This window comes from Typopeltis vanoorti, chromosome 14, assembly GCF_054136105.1.
Source record: "Typopeltis vanoorti isolate ZY-2024b chromosome 14, IOZ_Tvanoo_1.0, whole genome shotgun sequence".
Lineage (NCBI taxonomy): Eukaryota > Metazoa > Arthropoda > Arachnida > Uropygi > Thelyphonidae > Typopeltis > Typopeltis vanoorti.
Genome location: NC_143562.1, coordinates 32,066,686 through 32,092,907, shown reverse-complemented (window position 1 = coordinate 32,092,907; position 26,222 = coordinate 32,066,686). Strand labels below are relative to the sequence as shown.

At 37.1% G+C, this 26,222-nt stretch overlaps 1 protein-coding gene across 3 annotated transcripts in view; it reads left to right on the top strand.

Annotated features, from left to right (window-relative positions):
• The window catches only part of mip120 (Myb-interacting protein 120), a 292,557-nt gene that overhangs the window by 235,907 nt on the left and 30,428 nt on the right, over positions 1–26,222 (top strand). For all 3 annotated transcript variants that reach the window (XM_090404171.1, XM_090404170.1, XM_090404169.1), the window contains one exon: positions 23,280–23,455. In XM_090404171.1, the coding sequence (XP_090260297.1) occupies positions 23,280–23,455 (176 nt within the window). The remainder of the gene's footprint in view (positions 1–23,279; positions 23,456–26,222) is intronic.

Genomic DNA, 26,222 nt, shown 5'->3' with positions numbered 1-26,222 from the left:
ATGTGTTCTGTTTTATATTTAAAATATTGATTTCTTAATTTTTGGTTCGAAAAAGTAGGGTTCATCTTATACACGGAAAAATATGGTATATGCTTGGTTTAATCCTTTATCCAAGTGTATATAGAAGCTAATGACTTCACATGGCTTTCCTTAGTATCCCATAATGCATGGCACATATCCTTATGGGTATGTATAATATTATGCATTTTGGAAGAGTCACTACCCATGGTTTCGACCTTGATTGAGGTCTCATCAGTGGGAGCCAGACGCAGAGGTGATACTAAGGTTGAAGTAATGCTGAGGTCATAATTTCATATACGAGTAGCCAAAAGGTGTCACACCTTATTATTAAAATACTCTGGATTAGAGATAGTTGTTGGAAGTTTTTCCACTTGGTTATATAACACTTGGATAGAGGATTAAACCAAGTATATAATTTCTTGGTAGCTTTAATTTATAGTTTAACCAAGTGGAAAAACTTCCAACAGCTATCTCTAATCCAGAGTATTAAAATATTCTGAATTAGAAACTTCAACCCTAGGTTAGACTGGTTAGACTATTATGCTTCTGACCTTCCAACCCAAACATATGCACCGAACTCGTAAAGCAATCCCTGGCATGGAATCATACATTCCCCACAGTACTCTGACCTGCCATTCCCTAACTAAACCCTGGTTTTCCAAAAGATGTGCCAAGGCTATACAAATGAAAAACCAAACATATCATTACTGGCTCAAGTGAAGAACCCCATCCCTCTTTAAAGCTTATACCCAAGCCCAAAGTAAATGCAAAAAAACAATCAATGCTTCCAAAACAGAGTTCGAAAGAGCAAAAAGCATTTTTTTGCATTTCTTGCATTTTTTTCTGTATTATTATTATTATTATTACCCAAGACCTCATGGAGTCAAAGACTCATCTGGAGGTCCTTTTATCACACACACGCACAGCTCATCACACCATGCCTTGAACACATCCAAACTCCTTGCAGACACCACACTCTCAGGCAAGGCATTCCAATCATTTACAACTCTGCACGAAAAAAACCTGCCTCTCACTCCCCTACTCATACCCTCTTTATACAGTTTCCAGGGATGACCTCTGGTTCTCCCCCAATCTCCCACTATTTTCTGTAGAACTTCTCCAGCATTGATCCTATAACAACCCCTTACCAACTTGTAGGTCTCTATCATATCTCCCCTCTTCCTCCTGTCCACCAGACTCTGCAAATTACATCTTCTCAATCTTTCCTCATACTCGACATCCCAGAGGTCAGAAACTACCGTAGTCAATCATCTCTGGACCCTTTCCAACATCTCTTCATCCTTCTGAAAACCAGGTGACCAAATCTGGGCACAATAGTCCATGTGTGGCCTAATCAAAGCCTTATACAATGGAACAAGAATCTCCCTACTTCTACACGTCAGTGTCCTCCGCATCATTCCCAGAAGCCTTTGTGTTGTCTTCACAACTTTGGCTATGTGTCCTCTAAATTTCAGATCCCTATCCACTATCACCCCCAGATCTCTTATTTCTTCCACCTCCAACAATATATCCTCACCAAGCATAAATTCTGCATCCCATCTTTGTTTTTCAAATTTTAAAACCTTACATTTTGCAACATTGAGCTCACATCCCCATTTCTGTGCCCAACCACTCAATTTATTCAAGTCTTCTTGTAAGGCCACAACATCTTCACTACTCTTCATGGTTCCTCCCAACTTTGCATCATCTGCAAACAACTGAATATTTCCATCCAAATCTTCGCCTATATCATTAGTATACAAATTAATACAGTAATGGCCCCAAAACAGGCACTCCACTAGTGACTTTCCTTTTCCTGGATATCATTCCCTCATATACAACTTGTTGATACCTATCAGATAGCCAGTGCCAGTCTCAATCCAATCCAATGCACTAATCTAATATCCAACCCCATCTGCTCTAGTTTGACTATCAATTTATCATGAGGTACTCTATCAAAAGCCTTTGCGAAATTTAAGTATATTACAGTGTATCCTTCTCCTCTGTCCAAGGAAGCAGTCACTTTATTGTAATGAGTAAGTAGATTACTAAAACATGACCTCCCTTTAGCAAATCCATGCTGTCCAAAGATAATACCATTGTTATCAACCCAACTCTGGATCCTAGTTCTCACAAGCTTCTCCAACAACTTAACCACAACACCTGACACACAGGTAGACCTATAGTTTGATGCTTGAGTTCGATCACCTCCTTTATGAAGTGGCACAATCTTGCCCTTCTTCCACTCCTTAGGGACCTGACTGAGTGCAAGATTCATATTAAAAAAATATGTCAAGACAGGTGTCAACTCCCTGGCACATTCCTACAGATGATACGTGGTGGTATATTATCAAATCCCACAGCCTTATTAACATCTAGTTTACTCAACTCCCCATACACCTCTTGCTCACTTATAGTCAGTCTCTCCTCCCCATCATCTACTGCTCTCAATCTCTCCATTAAGTCATATTCACAAGATTGAAAGACCTTTTTGAATTGTTCATTTAGTATCTCCGCCACCCATTCTGAAACAGCTGTCTTTATACCATTTTCTCCTATCAATGTCATCCTTCTATAATCTTCTTCAATATTCTTTGAGGACACGTGTTGACTTACTTGCTAGGAACTTTTAATATGATTTCTTCTTTTCTAGAACTTCCTCTTTAATTTCTTAAGTCTGCTGTGAAGTTCTGATTTTTCTATCCTTGTAGACAACTTCACGAAATGCCGCCTTGGCTGACTCAGTCAACGTTTTCTTAGCACTTCTCATTGAATTCGCAAAGTTTTGATCTTGTATTCAAACTCTCATTTTTTTTCTTGAATGATGTTTGTGTATTTGAGTTCATAACTCACTTTGAAAGCTGATTTCTTTTAAAACTTTTTGTACATACTTTTCTTATGATGAAATTTATTTTTATCCTGCTCTAAACCAAATAGTGATCAATTTCTATTTCAAATCTCCTGTATGCTTGTATCCTGAACCTGTGTGAAAATATCACACAGGTTCTTTAATACACAATAAGACCTTTTATTTCTTGTGCATTCTCTACATGCGAATTTATGCATTTTTTTATGTTGGCTAGTTCATTATGACTATTCCATGTCTTGAACAGAAATCCCGCATGTACTATAAGCATTTCAAAAGAACATGTAGGATATATTTTGCATGAAGAATTGCAAATGAAAAAGCTTTATGCAAGATGGATGCCGTGCTTGCTCACAGCAGATCAAAAACGCACTCGCATGAAAATCTCTGAACAGTGCTTGGAGCATTTTAACAAGAATAAAACTGATTTTGTGAATCAATATTGGATTCATCATTACACACCAGAATCCAAACAGCAGTGAAAACAGTGGATAGAAGCCCATTGTTCAGCACCAAAGAAGACAAAGTCGGTTCCATCATCAGGAAAAGTCATAGCATCGGTGTTTTGGGATGCTAAAGGCATTTTGTTTATTAATTATCTTGAAAAGGTAAAACAATAACTGGGGAATATTATTCCGATCTTTTAACCAGACTAGATGAAAAAATTGTGAGAAACGACCCGGTTGCAGAAGGAAAAAATCATCTTTCATCAGGACAGTGCATCTACCCATAAAGGTGTTTTGGCAATGGGAAAATTAAGAGATCTGCACTATCAGTTGTTGGAACATCCACCCTATTCCCTAGATTTGGCTCCCTCTGACTTCTATCTCTTCCCAAAAGTAAAACCTCATCCTCACTGGTTAGTGTTTTTCTTCGAATCAAGGATGTTTTGCAGATTTTACTGAGAACCACTACAGGGATGGGATGATGGCGCTGGAGCATTGCTGGAATAAATGTATTAGTCTTAAAGGAGATTATGTTGAAAAATATAAATAATTTTGAAATTATATATTTGTTTTTTCATTGTTAGGCCGAGAGCTTTTCAGACTGCCCTCGTATATTATAGTCAACTCACACTACAGCAAAGATGGTTATATTGAATTTCTTTATTGTGCCAAAAGGGCTTTGGACAGGACTTTTTGTTAGTTTACTATAGTGAGCGGCTACGTGATAATGGTGTTTGCTCTAGTAAGAGTCAACTGCATATTCTTTGTTAATCTTCCTCTACTACCTAATTGTTAAAAAAATGAAACACAGAAACTTAAACTTATCTGAAATAAATTTATTAGCTGTAAGAATCATTTTCAAAAAAAGTGCCACTGTAGTATTAATAGCATAATGAACAGTCAGTATAATTGCAAATTATTTTTAAAAAAATAATAATACTATAATCCGAAAGTTGCATAATAATGATATAATAATAATTCTCATAAAGAGGATAACTGAAGGCCATCAGATCTGTTAAGTTGGTGTAGAAAAGTTTCACAACTCTCTTTATATAAGCACTCTATAATAGGGTGACCAGACATCCCTTTTTAACAGGATTGTCCCCTTTTTCTCTGGTCCTGTTGTCCCGACAAAACCTTAAAGGGATAATAATTGTCCCTTTTTTGAATTCATGGCATGACTTCATTCTTGTATGTTTGAATATGGAAAGGATAATGTCTCTGCTGGTGACATGTAGCTTGAGATCGAAAACATGCATGCTGTGACAATTATCAACAATTACGAACGCAGTCTCTCTCTCTGCGATTGGACGAAAATGCTGCAACCAGTGGTGGTAACAAGTTTACTTTGTCTATACCATTGTTTTGTGCTTCTTATGCCAGTCCATTAGTAATTATGAAAGTTAAAGTGGGTATATATTATGAATGGTGATATTTCATCCAGATTTTGTCATGCTGAAAAGGAAGTGTAGTTTCACTCTGGATTTAAAAGAAGAATATCCTTTCTTGAAAGATGACAAAACAACAAACAAGTTGCAATGTACTGTGTGTCGTTTAGTTTTTTCAATTGAACATGGAGGCGGTTCTGATATAAAACAGCATTTGACGAAGCAAAAAACATAAATTGGCAGCTGCTACTCGCAATTCAAGTCAAGATGTTACATAATTTTTCACGGAAAATTCAAAAGAGACATTAAATGACGAAAGTAAATGTCTTGCAGCTCAAGAAGGTTTGTTTGCGTTTCATGCAGCGAAACATAACCTTTCTTTGAGGTCAGTGGACCTCAAAGAAAATGAGGTCTATTGACCTCATGTTCTACCACAAATTACTACCCTCTGCAATAGGGAGAAATTTTTTAAAAAGAAATTTACATGTGGGCAAACAAAGTGCCACTCAATTTTAGTGAATGTCCTGGCACGGGACATAGCAATTGAATGGAAACAAGCCAAATATGTGTCAGTTATGGTAGACACATCAAACCACAGAGATTTGAAGTTGGTGCCTGTCCTTGTTAGGTACTTCATCCCGAATAAAGGTATTCAGGTTAAAGTGGTTAGATTTTCAGAATATAACAGGAGAAACAGCAGAAATGCTTGCAAATCATATATTGAATGTTTTGCAGAAATAGCAGCTGACTGAGAAAATTGCATTTTCTACAGATAACTGCAACACCAACTTCGGTGGATACAAACTAGGTGGATCCAACATTGTATTTTCAAGACTCAACAAAGGATTAAAAATGAACATTCATGCTATTGACTGTGCTGCTCATGTTGTTCATAATGGTGTACAGACAAGTGCTGATATTTTGCCTATTGATATTGAAACAATTGTAAATAAAATATTTCAGTATTTCCACATTTACAGAAATTGAATACAAGCATGTTCAGGTAGTGTACAAACAAGATGGTTATCATTACTACCCAGCTGTGAATAGGATTATTGACATGTATGATGGACTCATATCTTACTTTTTATCAGAGGATAAATGTCTTAGATTGTTGAAATCATTTTTAAGTAACCAACAGTCAATACTTTGGCTCCACTTCAGTCAAAGCCAGCTGGAAATATTCTCAGCAACAATAACGAAAATAGAAAGGGAAAATATTTTGGAAACTGAAGAGATAGAAGAATTGGAATTGCTCAGACAGAAAATGACAAATAGGAAAGCTGAGAACTTTCAAACATTTAAAATGGCAATAATTATTTCCGAGTTCAAAGATGAAAGTGTCTTTGATGAAAAAGAATTTTTAGACGCTACAAATTTATTTTATGATACTTTCCTTGAATATTTAAGCAAATGGACTTATCAATTCCGGCCATTGAAATCATTTCACTGGATTAAGTTTCAAACTCCACTAACTTGGGTTGAAGTTGCAAACAGCCTAAAAGCAATCAGTGATGTTGACAATAAAATATTCAATATTGTTGATGAAGTCAACCATATAAATAATGTTGTGAACTCCAAGATGGAAGAATGGAAGGACACAAATGTTGAAGTGGACAAAAAGTGGTGTGACGTATTCAAGGTGCTCCAAGAAAAACCATCTACTACAAAAACATACTGCCAGTTGCTGCGTTTATGGCAATCCCAGTGGAGAGAATTTTTTTCTCCCATGAGTTCTTTGTGGTCTGATGAAAAGAACCGCTTCAACACCAAGACTGTGAAAGCAATAATTATGATCAAGACACACTTTGACATTTCATGTATTGACCTTTATGAGTGCATCTTGAAAGAACCAACACTTTTGGAAGAAATTATGTCTTCATATAAATATAATAATGATAATGCTGATACTCCATAATTATAATGTACACTTCAGTCCTGTCTACTGTAATTATATGTTATTCCATTTTTATGTAGGGCATACCAGAAGTGTCCCTTTTCTTAATTGTTGAACATTTCAAAATCTCCTCTCTTTTTTTTTTTTTTGAAAATCTGATCACCATTCTCCATAAGGAATTCTATTTCTATGTAAAAGCTTAGTTTTCTTCCAAAAAATTCTGTTTAGTCGGGATATCATGTTCTGCTAAGCCAGGCTTGTTCCAGTTCATGGTACTGGGTGTAAGATTTATGTTCTTCATGGTGGATGGCTGCAGATCTGCCAAATTGTCCAAAGTAAGACAAACCACAGGATCATGGGATCTGGTTGACACCTGGAAGGTTGGATGGAGAAATCTTGTCTTTAAGTGAAGAAAGGAAAATGGAAATCTCCCTGACAGGATGAAAGCATGCTACAATATTAAGAGGTTTTAGAACTTTAGCTGTGTCTTCAGACACAGCTAAAGTTCATTTAATATAATTTTGGAATCCACTCCCTTATATTAAAATCCATTTAATATAAGGGAGTGGATTCCAAGTGATATCTTCAGGAGATCTAGAGACTGGTTATCTAAAGTTTTTTTCTTAATAAAATATTTATTAAAGCTAATTTTTCATAAAAGCAGATTTGATATAATTCAATTCTTGTTTTAAAAGGTCGTCATCAGAACAAATATGAGCTCGATATAACAGTGTTTTAATAGGTCCAATCTTTTGACTAGATAATGAGGAGAATTAGTAAGGATATAATGATCAGTATACGAGTTTCTTTTCTTTTCTAAAAGCAAAAAATTGTAAACTACCATCTTTACGAAGAATTAAGATATCTAAAAAAGCTAGTTGATTGTTTTTATGTAAACTAAATTCTCGGATGAATTATATTTATTTTTGAAATGAATGGTTTTAAATCTGATGATGTATCATTCCATATTGTAAATATATCATCTACATATCTGCACTATATTGTAGGTTTAGGAGAAACACCTTTAAGGAGATGGAACTACCCATGACTGTTCCTTCAACTTGTTGGTACCGGTATCCCTAGCTTAATGCGGGATTTGATTAATGCAGCGAAATTAATTGCGACAGTCCCTTTATATACACGGCAAGAGTTTTAATTAATGCACCTTTAAATTTACCACGCAAAAACATGCAATTCTCGAGGAGTGTTTCCTGACCGAGAGAAAGTCATGAGCATGATGACATTGATAACACGCTTGGTCATCCAAACTTTCAATGATCTGTGTGAGAATATGAAAGTTTTATTTTTTTCCCCAAATACGATATCATGCTACAACCATGGACACACAGGCATCATTGCAACTGTCAAAGCCTATTTTCTTAAAAAGACATTCTCAAAGGCAGTAGAAACAACAGCGGGAGAAAATACAATTACACTCCAAGAATTTTGGAAAAATTTTAACATTAAACGCACAATTGAAAACATTCCTGACTCGTGGAAGCAAGTGTCTTCTAGCTGCATGAGAACTGTTTGGAAAAACCTTTTGTTAGAATGCACTAATGACTTAGGTGGTTTTCAAAATCCTGTGAACAACTTGGTTGAAGAAATCATTGCATTTGGTGAAGACCTTGGTTTTGGTGGTGTTGATGCAGATGTTAAAGAATTATTGGATTCAAATTCAAAAGATTTCAGTGACAACAATCTTCTTGAAATTGAACACCAACTCACATATGAAGACAATGAACAAATGGAATGTGAAGATGAGGTTCCAAAGGAGATAATAATCAAAGAATTGGGTGGAATATTTCACATTTTAGAATCACTTAAACAGCAATTAATGGATATGGATCCAGATGTTAATCGAAGAATGCTTGTTTGCTGAGATCTAGAGAGTCGTTTTGCTTGTTATTGTAGAATTTATGCCGATAGGGAAAAAAAAACTAAAACTGTTCAAACGACTCTTGATAACTTTATTTTGATAAAAAATTGGAGTAACTAATGTTAGGTACAAGCATTTATTAAACATTTACTTTGCATTCATTTTTTATCTTTGCTAAAAGGGTATGATCTAAAATGAATTATTAATACAATAATCGATCATGGACGAATTGTAATTTTACCATTGATGATTATTATTAAGAGAGACCCGGGAATCGGAGACTCGTTGAGGGAGACCACATACTAAACACACCAGCTATCATACTTATTATTGAATTCATTCACACTGCTTGCACTCACAACATCCAAGGTAATCCATTCCAATCACGCTCCTCCCTCTGAGAGAAAAATCTAACCCTCACACCCTTCTTGGTGACCTTCATTCTCAGCTTCCAAGGATGCCCTCTCGTTCTTTCCCCACCCTGCATAATTTGAAAAATTCCATCAATTGCTTGTATGATCCTTTCAGAAATTTGTAAGTCTCAATCACCCCCCCCCCCTCTTTCTCCTGTTTGCTAATGTCTGCAGTCTACAAATTCTCAAACTGTCTTCATAATCAGTATCCTTTCTTTCTCTCTCTCCCGTAGTCCTAAATGGACCATTGGGTCACTCATGGCTGGTAGGTGATATTCTTTGTTAGCCTCCTCCAGTCATCTCAGTCTCTTGTTCTTGATGTCAGTTAAGAAAGGGAGGAATTTGTCCATTTTTTGATGTTATCAGTCCATTTTGATCAAGGTCGGTGCCTAACCATTCATCCCGGAACGATTCCTTCTAGTGCTTGCTTTGAAATGCCATTCGCCCTCTCCACATGTCCAAACCATTTCATCTGTCTTCTTGTGATGACTATCAGAATATTTTCCCTTTTTTTCCCATCTATTGAATCGATCAGTTTTTGGACATTTTCATTGGTTTCATGAGTGGTATAAGGAATTCTCAGAAGTCTTCTGTAAGTTTCATTTCAAAAGACAGGAGTCTCCTCTCATCTTCCCTCAATAAAGTGCAGGCCTCACAACTATACAAGAGGATGGAATTCACCAATGTGTCAATTAGTCTGGTTGTGATTGCTATTCTGCTATCTCCCCACAATGGTTTTAACTTCTGTAAGGCCACGGTTGCCTTAGCAATTCGGTATTTAATGTCGGTTTTTGAGCAACCATCTTGACTCGACATGCTTCCTAGATAAATGAACTTGTTTACATTCTCAATTTGTTTATTGCCAATTGTATCTTTAAGAGTTCAATATCTGATTTTGAGGTTATCATTGTTTTCGTTTTTTGTAGGTTTATGTATAATCCTACAAAAAACAAATGTTCCGAAAAACGCGACTGGTTATCTCTTGTAATTCTTCTTCACTTTTTGCCAGATTGATATCGTCTGCAAAATGTAAGTTATTTATTCTTATTCCACCAACTACTTTTCCAGGTGTCATATTCATGAAGAGCTTCATCTATGAAACATTCCAGAAAACAAGAGTTTTTAAATTTTGTGCTTACAAGGATAGTGTCTATTTGGTTGTGTGTTTTACCATCAGGGGAAGTCCATGGTCATCTTCTGGAAGGTTTATGGGGAAATAGAGTGTTAGTAATGGTGAGTTCATTTTGTGAGACAAAATTGATCAATTCAAAACTTCTTTCATTTGTCTCCCCATGGCCATACAATCAAACAAATAAGATCAAATCCCTAACGATTTTTGTTCCAATTTTGGCACTCTAATCGTCCTGTACAATCAAAAGGTCTTTTCTATTCGCTCCGGTGATTGTTGCATTAAGTTGACCATAAAACTCCTCTACTTCAGAGTCGTAGTGGCCTGTGGTTGGGGCATAGACCTGTATGATGGTGATATTGAGTGGTTTTCCTCTTAGGCAGACTAGAGCAATTCTGCTATTGGTAGGATTGAATTCCATGATGGAATTTCGTGGTGATTTGTGTATCAAGAACCCGACACCTTCTTTTCTGCTGCAGTCACATCCAGAGTAAAGAAGCAGATGTCCTTCATATGTTGTTAGTTCTCCTGTTTAGGGACATCGAATTTCACAAAGTCCCATAACAGTCCATTCTTATCTTTTTAGTTCGTGCTTTAGTAATTTGGGTTGACCTGATTGTAGTAGAGTTCTAATATTCCAAATTCCGGTCATTAAATGGTTGTGGAGTCTGCATGTAGATACAGTTTTTTCATTATTTTTGTCTAACTTCTCATTGCCACCCCCTGGAGCTGCTACCAAATGGCAATGTGGACCTTATTGAACCAGGTGACATCCAAGCCGGCGTACAATCTTGATATCATTTTTAACGCTCTCTCCAATATATCAGAATCACAATGGAAGCCAGGAGACCAGACCTGTGGTACATCACTTTTTTTTTTTTTTTTTTTTAATCTTTGTGTTGGTTATGGACAGTACTACCCTTACATCATATCCAGACTTGATATAGGCCTAAGCCTTTACAAGTGTTTCACCCTATGCCTGTTCTAGTTATCATTGTAGTCATTCTCTGGTGGCAATGCCATGCCACCAGTGTGCCCCGTAGAGCCCTCAAGGAAAGAACTTTTATATCCTTCTGCATAAGCCCAAGCTGTTTTAAGTCCTTATAACTATCTGCACTCCATACGCCACGTAAAAGATGGTGGCGCTGGTAAACCTCGGAGTTGCCCCATGCTCCTCCCGTATCTTACTAACTAGATCTTGGTTATTTTTATAATAATTTGCTTTATTATTATGGCTATAGGCTAGTGGGTGCCCTGTTCTCACCACCTGGCATCAACTACCCAAACATCACCATCTCTTTTAATCACTAAGTCTGACTTATGCAAACCCGCGGAGGTCCTATAATGTGGTTCCACCGCAGTCTCCCAACCTTTGTTCTTAAAGCGGTTGTTCAGAATGGAGACCACAGTGTCATGCCTCCTCACGAGGAAGCAACACTGGGCAATATGAGACAATGTCTCACTGTAGTGGCAGCCAGCCCTACAGTTTGTCGTCACTACCCCATCAAGCTGTGCGTGCTCGAGTAGGCGGTGCAGTAATCCTCGTCCTCATAAGGTCAATATACTCTAACCCAGGGAGGAGTCTGGTGCCATCCCTTACCCAGTCATGCAGGGGAGGTGCCAGATATGACTCTTTTAAAGGAGCACCATCTACAGAACAGTGCAACAGAGATGCCCATCTCTTGTGTTCTCCGGGTGCTGACTCAGTTAAAGTACCTTGATAATGGGACCAGCCTTTAGCCCGCCTAAAGTCTTCTTGTATTAATGGGCTATAGAAAGCCTCTCTGCAGATGGGGGAAGAAGATAGTTCTAACTGCGTGATTCTTGACAGCCGCAGGCATGGGATCAGCCATCTAAGTGATGGAACCCCAAGCCCACCATCCTTCACCCTTGCATGGAAATATGCAATAAGAGTGTCAGGCAGCAGTCGGAGCCATGATCTCATGGCTGAACAGATAGCCCTGTCCATTCAGGACAGTACCGAGATATATGTCCTATCAAGCACCAACTTGTGGTAAAAGCGAGGTAGGAGATAGTAGGAAAGGAGAAACAGACTTTGCTGGGGCTTGAGAGGAGCTTTCCTCAAAGAAGCGATCCCAGCTTCTAGGATAGAAGGGACAGAAGACCTTCCCTTTGGGGTGAACATGATACCGAGGTATCTCCACTCTTCCAGGATGGTCAAAGCATGCAACGGCCTCCCGTGCAGGGAAAACTCGATAGTCTCGACCTTAAGCTTCTTGTCATGACCAGAGGGGGGACAATAGCTAACGATCAGGACTTCTTTACATTAACAGAAAGGCCTCGAATAAAGAAGAAGTCAACTGCCTGGTCAAGGAGTTCCTGGAAGCCTATCTTAGTAGAGGCTTTCAGAATAAGATCATCTGCAAAGGCCATAGCATTAAAGGAAGAAGCGCCTAGAGAGTAGCCTATATGGCTAAGATTCTAGTAGCAAGGCTTATATGTTGGTCATACATAACTGGTAATTAGTTTACGGAATTAACAACGCATATAAAGTATATTAATTAAGGGTAACTTTAATAAATAACTTCTATATTTCGGCAACGTCACATTGCCATCTTCAGGAACATAAAAATATGGTATGTGCACGCAGGCACTAACAAAAGCATTTTTGCTTTTGTTAGTGCCGTTGTTGACGTTGCTGAAATATAGGAGTTATTTATTAAAGTTACCTTTAATTAATATACTTTATATGCGTTGTTAATTCCGTAAACTAATTACCAGTTATTATATGGCTAGGAAGAGAATGAAGAAACTCATCTATGATGCAGTTAAAGAAAAGGGGGAGATAGAGAATCACCCTGGCGAACACCCTCGCACTGCAGGAATGGAAGTTGCAGGACCCTGTAGTGATAGTGATGGAGCTACCTAAGTATAGCTTCATAACATAGGAAAGAAAAGGTTCTGGACATCCAGCAATAGACAGCGCTCGAAGGAGAGCAGGAAGGGAGATGCTATCAAAGGCCTTTTGGAGGTCCAGTGACACCATATATAGAGAGGCTTAAGGTGGCGTTGGGAATCAGAGAGAAGAGAAGAAAGAAGATATATATATATTCTCGGCACAGCCGTCCTAAGGGACAAAAGCTCTTTGTCTATAATCATGCTGTATATGTTGCTGAAGTCGTTTAACTAATATTTTTTGATAGAGTCTAAGTAACACAGGGGAGATGGTAATAGGTCTAAAGTCTGAAGAATCTTCAACGGCACCTTCCGAAGCCTAGACGCAGGAAAGCCATCAGGTCCGGAGGCGGAGAAATTGGATGGAAGAGCTGCTTTAATCTCCTGGATGGAGACAGGCTGGTATATTTGAAGGGCAGGAATGGACTTCAATATCGTAGGTTGGTCATCATAATCATGAGAGTGTGTAGGTGGAGCAGAAAAGACTGTACTCCAGAATTTGACAAAATCATCGTGTCTGCTAGAAGTGGAGGGGAAGCACCGTCAAGGATGGTTTTGGCACATTGCCCTATAGAGAGCCTGCATAGCTGCATAGGCCCTCTTCCTCTGCTTCCTATTAGACAAAGTCATTCTAGAATGAGACGTAGGCTGATGTTGACGAGGCATCAAGAGTTCAGAGAATTCAGCGTGGAGGTAGTCATTCAACTGATCTGTGATATCCATTTCCAGAAGGTGAGTCTGGATGAGATATTTAAGAATTTGATGGTTATATTCTGGAAGATCATCTAGAGATGATGTCAGTCTGAGAATCAAAGCCTCTTCTTCAACAGCAGGATGGTGGCTGGAAGATGAAGAGGCAGGGATAGGAGATACGGAGATATTACCTGTCCCTACCTGTGGCCGATGGGTTGCCAATTCTTGAAGTTAGGCTTTGTAACCAGCTTTCCGTCTATGACACTTGATGGCATCCATGGATCTTAATGGGAACGTCTTAAATAAAGCCTCATTGATTTCTTTATCCCTCGAGCCATCAACTCGATCTCATGAGTGGCGAGGATCTTTTCTTCCTTGGCAGTCCAACGTGCTTTGACGCGCCCTGTTCTTATTGCAGCGTTGGCTTTGGCTGGATGTTTCGAGGTGTGATGCATGCCAAGGCCAACTGCAGTAGAGAATGCACAATCACAGACCTGACATATGAAATGTCTGAGATTGGGAACTCCTTGATCGCCAGAACAAGCATGATGAGAACTTGAATAAATGGGTTGATGACAGTCTTTGCAGAGCTTAACTTTTTTCCTGAGGACGTCACCGGGACAAGTGACAGGATCACCTCCAAACAAGAAACAGGCATCTGGATTCACACTCGACAGGTTTCTTGGCTCCGGCCTATAAGAGTCGGAGCCTTCATCTGATGAGTTATTGCAAGCGAGGAAACTTACCCCCTACCTGGGCTGCTAACCCTGGCAGGGAGAAATAGCGTAGCAGGCCAGTCAGTCACCCAAAGGTGTCCAGGAATCGCCCCTAGGAGGCCACCTTCTGCCGCACTTGTGAAGTGTCTCAGGGGATGTGCAAGCCATGACAACACCACTTCGGATTCCTTAAACCTTGCAGACTCAGATCCCCTGTATACCACTTTTTGATATCTGTTGATTAGCCATCCTCTTATCCATGCTAAGCTTGTAAAACTCAAACCTATTTTCTCCAATTTATGCAACAGTCTACAATGCTGTATTCTGTCAAAAGCCTTAGCAAAATCCAAAAGTATCATAGTATATCTTTGTCTAGTTCAATGGTAACATTGTTATAGAATGTGAGCAAGTTGCTAATACATGACCTTCCCTTAGTAAACCCATGTTGTTCATTGCAAAGTAGAGATTCACTGTCAACCCATTTCTGAACGTGAGCCCTAACCCATTTTTCCAAAATCTTCACCACCACTCCTGAGATACTAATTAGTCGATAGTTGGATACATCGGTCTTTGCACCACCCTTGTGCGATGGAATTACCACACATTCCTTCCATTCCTGCAGGATCCTCCCTGTTCTGAGACTCATATTAAAAATCCTGGTCAAAGGAATGTCCAGTTCAGTTCAGCCGAACACTCTTTTAGCACACGTGCTGATATTCCATCAGTTCCTATTGCTGAATTCTTATTCAGTTTGTGCAACAGCTCTGAAACCTCGGCCTCTCGCACCTCCATTTCTTCATCTAGTGAAGAGGTAACAGTGAGCTCAATGTTGCTTTCATTAGGTTGATAGCTTTTAACAAAATGGGCACTCATTAACTGAACAACTTCTTCTGCATCTGTAGCCCTCACACCATCTTGATTTATAAGAGTTATTCTTTCATATTCATTCTTTATTTTATTTGCAACATATTGATAGAATTCTTGTGGATTGTCTTTAACACGCAGAGCCAGTTTTTTTTTCATACTCAGACTTTACTTTCTGTACGACGGACGTCATTCTTATGCAAACGGTATTCTTATGAATACCTTTTCTTGCTTAATAAGATTACACATCCATTTAATTCCTACTCTATTTATTCTTCAAACTCTCAGGATACATTCTGATATCGTATCATTTAAGTGTTGTTTAAATGCTTCCCATGCACTGTCGATTTTCTTTCCATCCAGCAACCGATCCCATTCCACTGAACTCAGTATACTCCTCAGTTGGTCATAGTTTCCTGCTTTGTTCAGCATGTAATCTTTTCTGAATGGAACATTCATAAACTTAGTCACTTCCCAAGTGAGTACCGCATGATCACTATCACCAACTGGAGGCAGAATAGCTATGTCTTTAACTGAAATGCCCTCTGACACATTAATGAAATCTAACACTCTTTGGCCTCGAGTTCCTTCTGTCATATGCTGCTTGAGGAAGTTGTCCTGTAATAGCTCAATAAATGCATTTTCATTCTTCTCATGAGATTCTACTGCTATCCCAATCAATATTTGGATAATTAAAGTCTCCCATTATGATTACTCTTTTCGTGCTCAACTTTTCTATTTGGTAATGCATTTCTTCATCACTAGCAACTGATCCACCAGGTCTGTAACAACACCCCACTATGTAATTGATCTTGTTAGATTCCACCTCGCACCAGATGGCTTCAAACTCAGTGCCACAGAAATATTGTTAGTAGCAGTACTACAATCATAGGATTCAACTCTAACTGGATTCAAGTCATCTGATATCATTAGCAGCACACCACCTGCTCTCTACCCTTCCTAAAAATACTGTACACTTGATACCAGTTAGTATGTCTGATTCTGATATCCAGGTCTCACTAATACCTATAATCTGAAGGTTGCAACATATTGACTAAGGCAACGAACTCTATCCCTTTGTTTCTGATACTCGTAGCATTCGTGTACAGACATAATAATCTACCTGCTTGTTCTTTTGTATTATCTTGTCTGCAGACTGCCTGACACAGTTGGTCAATGTGCAGATCTCTATTCTCTAATGACTGACACATATAGACATCTTTGCACACATTTGATGGGTTCGAACCAGACGAACACAAACCCGAAATCATTCTCTCTTCGTCAACATTTCCATGACAAAGCTCATTCGCGTCATTAATACAGTTAAATAACATTGTCATACTTACACTCGCATTCACACCGTTCCTCCCTTTATAATTTAGTTTCCCTGACTCTCTGTATTAGGTCTCATACCAGTTATTAGTTTTTCCAGACTCCTGATACCAAATGCATTCAGGTGTAGGCCATCCCTCTTATACAAATCCAGTCTTCCCTCAAACTCACTCCACACATCCAAAAACTCGCATCCATTCCTTCTACACAGCCTATGCATGGAATCGTTTGCCATCATAGCCCTTCTTCTTAATTCTTTATCATAGCTGGTAAAATACTAACGATTTTCACTTTCTCACTCTCGCCTCTTCCAACAACCCTTTCATGTCCTAATTATATTTGATTAACGCGATTTTGATATATGCGGTAACATTGAGGGATTAATGAATCGCGTTAATCAAGGGATACCTGTATAATGTCTCGTACACTAAATAACCAGAGTGGATTACAAATAGTTACATGATATCTGAAGGAATGTTTGTGAAAAGCAATACTATATTCAGACTAAATAAAATATCTGAAGGTACTAAATATAGATTACCAACTTTTCTTTTAAAATCTAGGGAGTTCTTGATGAGAGAAGTATATTTTCCAGTAAATAAATAATACCATAGACAAATATTTAGAAACTTTATATATGGTGCAGCTGATACAATCTATGACTGGTCTTGATGAAATACCTGGGTTATGAATCTTGGGAAGACTATATGATTTAGGTGGATAAGCATGAACATTTTTTAGTTTTTTCTTTAATTCTTCATTCTAACTGGAAACATCAATTTCTTGAATTTATTAACTTGGCTAGAAGTCAGGTCACATGAAAGAGGATGATAATTAGAGAAATCATTTAGCATTAAGGAAGTAACTAAGGAATAAATAGTAACTAAAATTATTGTTTCAACTTTAAAATTATTCAAATTGTTCAAAGTAAATTTCATTTAATGTTTCAAATTAAACTTTTTATTTGCAGTAATTTTTTATAAATTTTATTTTTATCAAAATAAAATTTTAATTTTTATTTTGATCCTTTTTTTGTTGTCCCCTCTTCTCTTTTTGTTTATTTTTTTCCTGGTAAATCGTGAAGAGCTGCGTGACGTGGATGCAAGCCACATTGTTGTGGCCATCCCTGCTCTATTATAAAAAGTTAGTAAATTACTGAGGCATGACTGATCCTTCACAAAACCATGTTGATCCTCATACAGTATCATATTTTTATCTACCCATTCTTGGATTCTCTTTTTTACCAATTTTTGTAGTACTTTTACCACCGTGCCTGAGATACTGATTGGTTTATAATTTGCTACTGCACTCTTAGAACTTCCCTTATGCAAGGGAATTATTTTGTCCTCTTTCCACTCCCTTGGAACTCTACCAGAGCTGAGACTTAAATTAGAGCCTGGTAGGCAGTGCCAGTTCCTTGTATATTCTCATAAAACCCTAGCTGATATCCCATCTAATTCCACAGCTATATTTACTTTGAGATTTTTGCAATATCCTAAGAACCTCCAATTCATCCACCTCTGTTGCCACATTGGTGTCTGTCACATAGATAAAGCAGTAACCTCACTAGGATGATATACCCTTGCAAAGTGATCATTCATTAACTCAACTATTTTATCCACTTCTGTCTCCTCACGACCATCTTTACTCATTAAGATTAATCTTCCATAGTCATTCTTCCTCTTACTTGCCACATAACAAAAGAACTCTTTGGGATTTCCTTTGTCCTGCTTGACTTCTTCTCATAATCTGATTTTGCCTTTCTTGCCTTAGCCTTGTACTGTTCATGAGTTTGCTGGTTACCTTTCTCTTTATATATCCTCCACAGCATTTTCTTCTTCTGCAACTCATGCTTGTTGATATTACCCATCGATTTAACTCTCCTTTCCCTAGATATACAAATCAATACTGCTTTCTCTAGATGATCCTTAACTATATATTACTAACTAACATTCACTACTAACATCCTTACCCTGCAGTGTTTTTATGCCAGCAGTTCTTAACCTTTTATTAGTTGCAGCCCCTAGTTTGTAGTAACATAATAATAATAATAATTAAACTTTAAAAAAAAAAAAAAAAATAGTGGTGTTACTTACTGAATATAATGATAAAAAAATCAGAAAACAGAAATCAACTTTACTTAAATTTTACTGTATTTATATTTAGGAAATCAAATAATGTTCTTTGTTTGCTCTGAAGTTTCAAAATGTAATTGCACTCGAGTAGCACTTAACAACGTTAAGTTCTGTGCATTCGTATTAGTATTGTTTAAAACTTCAGAGAATCACTTCTATTGCACGTTCATGCGTCCATTAGGCAGATGTCAAGACTTGATGTGTTGCCAGCAGTAAAAAGTCAACTTGTGGCACCAACACAAAAGAAACTACTGCAATAAACTACATAATTCAGGTTACTAATACAAAACGATACATGTTTGAAACAAAGTAAAATAAAAAGCAAAAAATAATTATTTTAAGAGATTTTAAAAACTAGAAATATTCTGTAAATTTCCACGGCCCCCCAGTTAAGAAATCACTGTTTTATGCTATGGTACAGATTTAAGCTTCTTCCTAAGCATGCCATAATCACCTAGCTTGTAGTTCCACATATACCCCTTCTTGATAAAATATTCCTCATGTTTTACGATCTCCTAAGTTAAGACCACATGGTCATTTTCACCAATTGGGGGCAATGTTGTCAGCTTAGTTATGGTTAGCTCTTCTGATCCTGTGACCAGGTCCAGTACTCTCCCACCCTTAGTCCCTTCCATCACATGCTGACTTGAGTAATTATAATTAAGAAGAAAGATCACACGGCAGGTGTATAAATTCTATTTCCTTTCTGCCGTGTGATCTTTCTTCCTTCCAGTCTGTATCTCCATAGTAGAAGTCCCCCATAATAATCACTCGACCTGTACTAATTGTACTAATTTAGCGATGCATGTCTTCCATTCATCCCTGGCCTATGGCAACAACAAACTGTCTTACTATTTTTGTCTTACTATCCTTAATCTCACACCAGAATGCTTCAAATGAACAGCCACCCTCCCACCTGTCCTGTCTCCTATTCCTTTTGGCTGCAATTGATCTGCTGTCATCAGCAGTACTCCCCCCCCCCCATCCTATCTTTCCTGAAAATACTAAACCCTTCACATTCAATCCCTGTAACTACATCATCTGTTGTTAGCTAAATCTCGCTAATGACTAACTTTTGGTGAGACTGCACTAACCAATGCCAAAAACTCCTACTTGTTCCTGATACTTCTGACATTAGTATGTAGAAACTGCAGCATCCCTTTAGTCCCCTGCCCACCTTTACTTCCTGAATTGACTCCTCTATTCAATATTTTTTCTTGAGAGACTAGATTCCTCACTTGGTCATTCTCACACTCATGGGTGCCTTCATACAAACTCACTTGCTTCCACTTAATTGCTTAAGTTTCCCTGAATTTGCACTTCAGCATGCTAGGTGAACAAAGCTCTCTCCAGACACCTAATACTAAAACCATTTAGATGCATTCCATCAGCATTGTACTCCTTCTTTCCATCAAACAGAGACCACAGATCCACAAATTCTCTATCATTCCTTTTGCACAATCTACATACTCATTGGCTATCAATGCCCTCCTCCTCAGTTCATCTCTATCATAGCATAGTACAAAACTTACAATCTTCACTTTCTCGGTCTCATTTCATGTAAGTTTGTTTCCATGTTTAATTTTTAGTAAGTATGTTCAGCTTATGTGCTGATTGTTAGTACCTTGCAACAAGTTTTTAATGTTCTGAATATTTTCATTTGAAATCAAGCAAAAATAATAGTATCTTAATAAATCTTATTTATTTTATAATAAATTTGTGATGTTGTGTTCACACCAAATACTAAAATAACTAAATTTGTATTATTTAAATGGAATCTTATACAGAACAATATATTTCCAATCAGTAGTTACAATCGAAGGAGATATACAAGAAGATGTTTTGTTTGTTTTTTTAATGTTAAATTTGATATAAAGCAGAGTTGTACACTACTGCAGTATTATTTATAATTTATATGGACTTCATCAAGGAAAGTGGTCTTAAACTTGATATTCAAATCACTGCTACTCATTTACTATATGCTGATGATGTTATCATAAATAAATATGGTGCAAGTTGTTTCCAAAATTAAATAATTGCTGTGACAAATTTAGTATAAAATCCAGCAGCAAAAACACTAACTGTGATAATACCTAGGACAACAGAAAACACCATCTGCATTCTAAGTGGTGAAACCAATAGAAGTAACAAGGTACAGTTTTACTTATTTTTGGGATAAGTAAGGTTATATTGTTGGAAACAGGTTGAATAAATAAATACATATGGAATGGGAGAAAAATCATCCAAAATAAACTAGCAATATATATAATAGCATTCAAGTCAGTTTTAACATATTGATTCTGGAAGTTGGGTTACAAATAAAACAGTTAATCAGAGCTGTGACCAACAGATATGAGAGTTTAAAAAAAAAAAAAAGGAGTGTACACTTGCCATAAATGTTGTGTCAATTTCTGTGCAGCAGCCAACATTCACATGTTTATCAGTAGAGAGAGAGGTGGGTTAACATGCAGTGGAGAGATTATGAGAACTGTTTTGCTGTAATAGTACTTCACAAGGTTGGAATGCAGCCACCTGTTATTTTCAAAGGCTTAAAAACACTCGGGATCATTAGGATGTTTGTGTATCGGACTATTAACTGTTATAACAATACAGAAGACATATCTGACTGCCAAAGAACAGGTTAACCATGCTGCATTAGGCACAACAGTTTGTCATGGCTGTGAAGACATGCCTCCACCATAATGTTGCGAGAACGCAGAGAATGATGTCACGTGTTCTAACTGATGACCTGGGGGTGAGAGCCTATTGTTGTTCTAATAGCCACTTCCTAACACCAGAACTTATGCGGCAGAGAGTGATAAAATCAAAGGCACTTCTCCAACAGCATGCAAATAACAGGCAGACATATCCACTTCACAGATGAGAAGATTTTTTTTGCCAATGAAGAGTCGTTTAACCACCAAAACGATCGAATATGCCCTGGATGGTCATCACCCCATGGCAGTGATGGTTTGATGGGGGGGGGTATCCAAGTTCTGTGAGAAAGGGGTCAAAACACCTCAATCAGAGTGTATCGCGATACCATGCTGGATCCTGTGCTCCAGTCCCTGAATAACATCTTGTTTCACAGTAGGCAGTGGACCTTTCAACAGGACTGAACCCCTGCATTCAAGGCAAGGCACAAAAGTAGTTGGAGGCAGATATACCCAGCCACATATCACCATCTGATTGGTCAATCTAGAATTCTTAATCTAAATCTGTTAGACTTCAAATTGTGGCGAAGCTTGAGAGAGTAGTGACCTGCAAGAAGCGACACCCCAGCATCGCTAGCCTGAAGTGGGATTTGGAGTGAGCAGTCATAGCATTTCCATTGGATGTTGACATTTTGAACATAGAATGCTGCTATATGCACATTATGCATGTGGTTTGTATGTGCTGAAAGCTGTAAGTGATTTTTTCTGATAGATTAAAGGTTTATGTGCTGTTCAAGTTGTAACAGTATTTATAGCTAGACTAGGTATAGGTGACATCAGTGAAAGAATCTTGCTAAAAATGAAGATATAAAGAAACTTGAACTATTAATAGTCAAGAATGTGTAAGTAGGTCTGATTTAAGAGGTATGTGTGTGTGAGAATGGGAGATGAATAATTAACAAATAAATATTTGAGCCAGAAATAAAAGCATAAGAATCCTAAGATATACTTTGATTGATGCATTCTCCTAACTGGCCTGTATCTTGGTCTTCCTATGTGGTAGGATGTTGATTATAACAGTATCTCAGCTTTCTCTGCCAACATCACTCTTTCTTTTTTTACTGCTACAGACAGAAAATTTATCATAATCTGAATTCAGCGAATTAAGATTAAATGCATTTCTTCTTCTTCATTCCCCTTTTTATGATGCTATTTGTTGATTGGCCAGCAATGAAACTGGTGTTAACAGATCAATGATTATAAAATATTGTGTTACTGTAGAGCTTTTTTCGAGTTGATAAGGTGACAAGGCAACAAGTTGCATCTAGGAATTATTTTACACTTTTATTTTTTCTAATTGTAGTAACAATGGTATGGAAGGGATGTCAGTTTATTTTCAGAGGAAGACTGGAAATAAAATATGAATTTTCTATGTATTAAGAGTAATTCATGTGCCAAGAATAATTGGATGAATGTTACTGATAGTAGTAATAGAGATGCTTTCTTTGTAATTTAGATTTAGTGCAATTTTTTTCAAGTAGTATAAAACCAATATTTATTTTTTTTCTGATTATAAGAACTTAATTTGTTCTACCATGTCTATCAGTTTATTATACATAATGATATACATGTTATACATCAAGTATTCAAATGCTTACCATAATAATGTTAAGCTATTTGAATACTTGCAATCTCAGTAAGAATTCTCTACATCTTCAAGAAAACAAAATGGACATGGATAGTTAACTTAATGGTGAGAAAAATAATCACTCCTCATTACAATAAAGTATTTGGTGTGCATTTTCTGTGACCATTATCTTGATACATTTTATCATTAAAACGTAAAAGAAAATATTTTTAGAAGTTAACTGCCTGTTTAAAGAGAAATTATGATAGCATTCTGTTCTAAAGAAAGTCATAACTTTTCCAGGTTGCCTTTTGCATTTATCACTCAAGAAGTTGTAGAAGCCACGTGTCTGTGTTTGTTAGCTCAAGCAGAAAGTGGGGAGAGAAATGGATTACCTCCTTCAATTGTGGAGAGGCTTGTTTTAGATGAATTTGGACGTTGTCTCATGCAGATTATAGAATGTGCAAATAAAACAAAAGGTTGTATGTATTTATGTAAAAAGATATTTAATATAGTTTTATATTTTTAAAATATTAGAGCCAAGAAAGCATCAGTTTTGGAAGGTTTTACTGTATGTTAAAAAAAGTTTGATAAAAGATTGTTTTTAATAATATAGAAGGAAAGATATATTTGCATTAAGAAATCAGAATTTCTGATAGTGATATTATTATCACTAGCACACAAAACATTCAAGTTTGCCATGAGTTATTACTTCATTATGTATCACATTTATGAAAAAGGAGACTGTTTCCTTCTAAAATGAATTAACTTTCTGGGTACATTTTTTAAGTCACATTCTGAGCAACCTGAGAACATGACTTTATAATTGAACCTCCTTTTCTGGACTTGATATTTATATAATGGCAAGTTTTGACATAATCTCCTAAGTATTCTGATCCATTAATAACATTGAAGAAAATATTTGTATTCCCAGCAAACAGGAAAATTAACATATTCACTAAAGAATCAGTTTCTGAGAGTAATAGCCTTGTGATAGAACTTCTTTTCTTGTTGGAGAGATTGGTTAGGAATAGAATACAAGATTGGTTTGATGGACATAGTATTCTTTGATGATCAGCAAGGTTACGAATGTGATATAGTCCAAGAATGTCACTGTATATTCTTGTTGGCTTGTACGCCAACTTATGATATAGACTACCATATCATAAGTTGGTGTACAAGCTGCTGAGGATGAGAATATTATATTTGGTAAATGGCTCTCTGAATGATACCAGCAAGTTGTGTGTGATGGAGCAGTGTCTCGAAAACAAAAAAAGGGGGCTAAGTGGCGTGCCACAGGGTTTTGTTCTTGGGTCCTCTGCTGTTTAACTTGTTTGTAAATGATATATCATGTGGACTGACTGGGGATCTTCAGTTGTTTGCTGATGATGCAGAATTGGGGAGAATTGCAAGTGGCACAGCTGATGTTAATTCCCTTCAGGGTGATTTGAATATTGACTTGGACAAAGGAGTGAGGTTGAAGTGCAAGGTGTTGCATTTTGGAATGTAGAAATTTAAGACTGTGTATTATATTGACAGTACTGTACTGTAGGAACTGGATGATATTTTGGAGTGATGAGTGACAGTAGACTGAAGTTTAGAGGGCATATCTCCTTATTCTTACATGTTAGAGTACTTCTTATCATAGCAGATGATTGTGCTGTCACTGTATAAAGCAAAGCACTGGTAAGACCACACTTGGACTATTGTGCTCAAATTTGACCATCTGGTTTTCTGTGTGATGTGGAAACATTGAGAAGGATTCAGAAAAGAGTGACTAAGACAATATCAGGACTCTGGAATGCTGTCTGTAGAGAGCGGTTGAAGAAATGTGGATTGCAGATATTGGCAGATAGAAGGAAAAGAGGTGATATGATAGAGATGTTTAAGTTAGTGAGGAGATTTTATCAGATTAATCCAGAGGGAATTATAAAAAGAATAGAAGGTGAGAGGGGAAAAACCTGAGGCAATCCCTGAAAGTTATGTAAGAGTGTGGTGAAGAAGAGTATGAGGAATTTTTTACATGGAGAATTGTCAGTGAATGGAACCAACATTACCAGAATGTGTTGGTAATGTAATATGTTGGTTACGGATTTTTTGATTCAGTATTATAAATCTGTTGCCAATTGAATGAACCTCCCAGTATGAGTCTGCTGACTCCACGGAGGACGTGGTAACAATAAACTTCCTCTTCCTTGATTCTTCTGAAGTCTGTAGAAAAATCTAGAGCACTTGCAGTAGTTCATATATGTACTGTCAATGAAACAGTTGATGTAAATTGAGCATCTATTAGCCTGCTCTGCTGGAAAGTTAGTCTTTGCTGGAGACCTTATCTCTCTCTCTCTCTATTAATATTTTTGTATCCAAGTTGAAGTCTTAAGGCTCATTTTTCAAATTTCCCAGAAGTTTATTTAATACTTTTTTTTTTAGGTATTAGCAATCTCTACAAACATCTCATTAGTCTGGTTATTACCTCTTATGGAAAGACAAAATATAAATACAGTACAGCAGCACCTTTCTCAATCTTTTTGTCATTTACTGTAAAGAACTTGAAGAGGTAGCATAAACGTGTTTTCTTTAAATCCAAATATTTGCTTAAAGATATTGTTGATATCTTTGCAATATAGTTTATCAGTAAAAAGAAAAATTACAGACAGACCTCCTTTACTGAATACATTCATCTTTACTTCATGCATTAGGCCACCACGGCCTGTTACAAGCCCAGTAACTTGTCTTTCCTGAATCCAATTTTTAATAGGATGAGATGGACAATCCTATCTCTGCCAGTAATATCTATACCCTTTCAGTCAGCTTGTCTGTTTCTAGGAGGAACATCCCTGCCATTTCTATATACCACTATCTTACCATCATTTGAAAAGCTCTTTTAAATTATTATTTTTATGGCTATTTTGCTTGCTTCTGTTTAGGGGTGCCCCTTTTTTAATGTCATTGGCTTTTTACTCAAGAATTCTTAGGGCATTGCAGATGTATTTTTAGAGACAAATATATGTAGCATAATTGAAGAAAATTCGCACATACCTTTTCTTGGATGTTGTTGCCTGTCTTCTTTCTGCAGTGTGCATACTTCTGCTGTTATGGTGTTGAAAGGGGAGGGAAGTAGCAATGTGGGAGAATTAATTTTAAAAAACCCGGGTTTTTTTATATATAATATATATATTATATTTAAGGGTGGGCGGGGCCCTTTTTGTAAGGTGGGAAAAGATGAAAAAGGGGGTGCCAGTTTCC